Here is a 3,678-nt window from a genome sequence, read left to right on the forward strand (position 1 = left end):
CAAACAGGGAAGAAAGTTCCCACTAAGCAACAAGGATCCTATGAACAGTACCAAAGAAGAAACACCCATCAGTTTTTTTTGTTATCCTGATTGTATCACAGCAGCCACTGAATTTAAGCTGCCATCTTCACCTGCACCACCTGTGTCTTCCTAGCCTCCCTTTTCTCCCAGACCAACTTAGGTGCTGAGCACTATCTGTGTTAATTGCCTCTTTATCAAGCCAGCAACCTTAACTCTGTTTTGCCCACAGAAGAGATTTGCAATAAATTTCTGGTCAGATCTTTTGGATGCTATGCTTATAACAGCTGAATGCTTGAAGGACCTTCTTGATGGAAACATGGTTTAAACAAGGTCTTTCTCTGAAGAGAGATGTATTTTCTATTTGCACCCAAATTATCCTCAAACTTTGCTGTAATAGGTGATGTACTCTCTCTTAGGCAGATGAGGACGTGTGATTTCTCCTGTCCAACAAACCCCATTCTGGATCACCTCTTGGTTGAGACACAAAGGGGGTTTACATTTGTGCCAGTTCTTCAGAAGCTTGTTCATAGTCCCTTGATCCATGATACCCAGCAGTTTTTCCTTCTCTTCCCCAGGTTCTGAAGGTGTCTTCTCAGGAATGTGTGTATGGCCCATGCTTAGGTCCTTGTTCATGCCCTCAAAGAACTGCTGGATACAAACCCTGGCAAAGCTTTTAGCATGCTCTGTACAAGTCTCATCAAAGAGCTTGCGTTCAATGTCGATATAGTGGGACCAATACTTGCTCTTCAGGAAGGCTGCTTGTGTAAAGCAGGGACGCAAGGATCGGACAAGGAATGCCAGTAAGGTCATCAGCAATACAAAAGACCAGCCCATTGCCTGTATGGGAAAACCAAAGTAGTCATAACATATCACAATGGTGGTCTGAGGTGTGTGTGTGGTATGCATGCACACAGAGAGAAATCTGTAACAATACAATAAGATTGGGGAAAATGTGGGCTGCATGACCACTTTGCAGAAGCCAAATTGCTTTTGTTTTAAATTTTAAATTTTAAATATTTTAATTGTTAAGATATCTTCAGTCTTTTTAGGAGACATTTTCCATGACCAAATTATTTCATTATTTGAAAATCTCAATTTGACTGTCTGGCCAAAATGTAAAAAGAGGAGGAACATGTTTGAAAGTACAAAAGAAACTCCTTTAGTGCTGTTGTTACTCATGGTTTCAGCATAAGTGGTAACCTATGAGTCATCCTAGGGCTTGGGCCTAAGTGGCTATTGGCTAGATAATTTCCTTTGTGTCACATAAACAAATTCATTTCCCCCCAATTTCTTTTCAATACAATTTTTTTCTTTTTCACTTTTCATTTTGTGAAAAGATAATTGGCTAGCTGCCTAATGCTGTAACATGATACAGGGTTTTAAGCATTGGACGATGACTTAGGAGACCAGGGTTTGAATCCTCACTTGGCCATGGAAATCTACTGGGTGATCTTGGACAAGTCACATTTGCTCAGCCTCAGAAGGCAAAGGCAAAAACCTCTCTGAACAAATGTTGCCAAGAAAACCCTGTGACAGGTTGGCACTTAGGTCACCATAAGTTGAAAATGACTTGAAGGCACAAAACAACAAAGTGTCTTGCTACCGTACTGCGGAAAAAGTCTAAAAGTCATATGTTACTGGGTATTTATCTTTGGGTATCTATCATCTATCTATCTATCTATCTATCTATCTATCTATCTATCTATCCATCCATCCATCTATCTCCCACTATGCCAGGCATGCAGAGGAAAAAACTAATGCATGTAAATAGAATGCCTTTGTTTAAATGGAATGCTGCAATGCACATTTATGCCAATGAAAGCATGATGTTCATTGTTGGAAAAGCCAAATAATACACCACGTAGGAAAGACTGAGGTTCAAAGTGCCAGGCAATGCTGATGAAAACAGAGTGGTGGCAGTATTGAATTGATGAGAACACAAGTGATCAAATCAGATTTTTAAAGTGACTTTTACATAGTTCCCAGTTGAAAACAAACAGGGAATTTGCATTCCATATAAGATGGCAGGATACAAATATATGAGGAATGCAGAAAACAACAGGAAGGGACTGTTTTGACTTCCCTGCCTAGCTTAGGTTTTGATCACTAAGCATATTTGACTTCATTTGTTTTGCAAATGAATAAGGCAGGGTCATTTTGAGAAGGAGGAAGTTTAATCATAGGAGTTACAATGAAAGTTCAATCACAGAAGTCCACTCTTCCTTTCATATACCTTCTATAATTTGTGGTTCTTGTTGAAAACACTGTGAATGATGATTACGTTAAGGAATCTAGCATTACATTTTGCTGCATACCATGTATGTGTGCACACAGTCTGAATGAAGAACTAGTATATACAAAGTGTCTAACTGTATATTCACTTGTCCTGTGGCCAAGGCCCAATAGATAACAATAGACCCCACTTTTACTTAAACATATGCTGTAAGTAAAGTAAGCAGTAACCTGTTCCAATAGCATAAGAAAGATAATACTGGTGAACCATTAATTTTTTTTATGGAACAGGATCTCTAGAGATGAGGATAAGGACTGTGCTTTTCTTTACCATTCCTGTAATTAAAAAACTCACTTTATCAGGGGTGTTTGGGGTGCTTGCAATGTATGAAAAATGCTTTAATGACAAATGAATATAAGCTAGGCTAAGAAGTCTTTCTATCTAGTGCTACTCCCATTCTCTATAATCAAATATGACAGCAATTTCTTAGAGAAAATTATATAAGCTTGTTCCTGCAATTGCTGCTTTTTGCTTACCTGGGAGATACAGCGTAGATACCTGGTTGCGACTTCTTTGGCAATAAGTTCTTGTCCACTGTAAATGTCTTTGCAGGGTATCCGAGCCAGAATCCTCCTCAGCTCTTTCTCAGGCAGGAGCATATAGCTGTCATTTCCCAACTTCTCTATGGGCACAGTGGTGCTGAAGGCACAAATAAAGCATTCCCCATGCAACAGCGTGACTGAAATCCAAACTGCAGGGGCAATCATAGCCCGCTGTGCCATGGAGCAGAACATGTAACGCAAAACAGATGGATCTTTCTGTCGCTTACCTATGGGCCTTCTCCATTCTTCAGCCAACATGGAGACATTGTTATTCATCACAAAGCCCAATAAGAACAACACTAGGGGTGGCACAATCAGGATACCCATCCCATAGGCTAGATTATAACCTGGTAGGCAAGGGCAAGTGAAATCAAAAGCCACGTAGATTTGTGCACTGGCAAGAGCCATAATGCCACATATGCCATTCATGAATGACTCCTGATTGGACTGGAGGAACTGGAAGATCATTCGAAATTTATCCATCTTCCTTGTTGCTTTATAAGCACTCTCCTAGCAGGATGAGATTAAATCAGAGATTTTGTCCCCCTTTTTTCTTGTGATGCAGTGTGCTAGTTAAAAAGAAATTCCATTGTAACTTGGCAACATAAATTGTTATACCATTTGCTTTTACAGCAGTTTCCCCATGACTTATAAAATGTATTTGTCTATTTCCTCCTTGCTACCTAAAACAAATGACTTTCGTTATCTTTACCTTATGAGTTAATCTCTGCTCCTGCCAGGATGACCTGGGCTGAAGTGTATGTCCTCGTCTGAAAAGTCAATTGTGTGCCATTGTCAGGCAGGTCTTGGCTTAATAAAGCA

General features: G+C 39.8%; 1 protein-coding gene across 1 annotated transcript; it reads right to left on the reverse strand.

Annotated features, from left to right (window-relative positions):
- Positions 1-399: 399 nt before the first annotated feature.
- CALHM1 (calcium homeostasis modulator 1) lies at positions 400-3,339 on the reverse strand. The gene is made up of 2 exons (XM_089507804.1): positions 2,791-3,339; positions 400-858 (listed from the first exon to the last, which is right to left on the reverse strand). The coding sequence occupies exons 1-2, from the start codon at positions 3,337-3,339 to the stop codon at positions 400-402; spliced, it is 1,008 nt and encodes a 335-aa protein (XP_089363930.1).
- Positions 3,340-3,678: the final 339 nt, after the last annotated feature.

This window comes from Sceloporus occidentalis, unplaced genomic scaffold (assembly GCF_023333645.1).
Source record: "Sceloporus occidentalis isolate IW3139 unplaced genomic scaffold, rSceOcc1.0.p SCAF_2, whole genome shotgun sequence".
NCBI classification, from domain to species: Eukaryota; Metazoa; Chordata; class Lepidosauria; order Squamata; family Phrynosomatidae; genus Sceloporus; species Sceloporus occidentalis.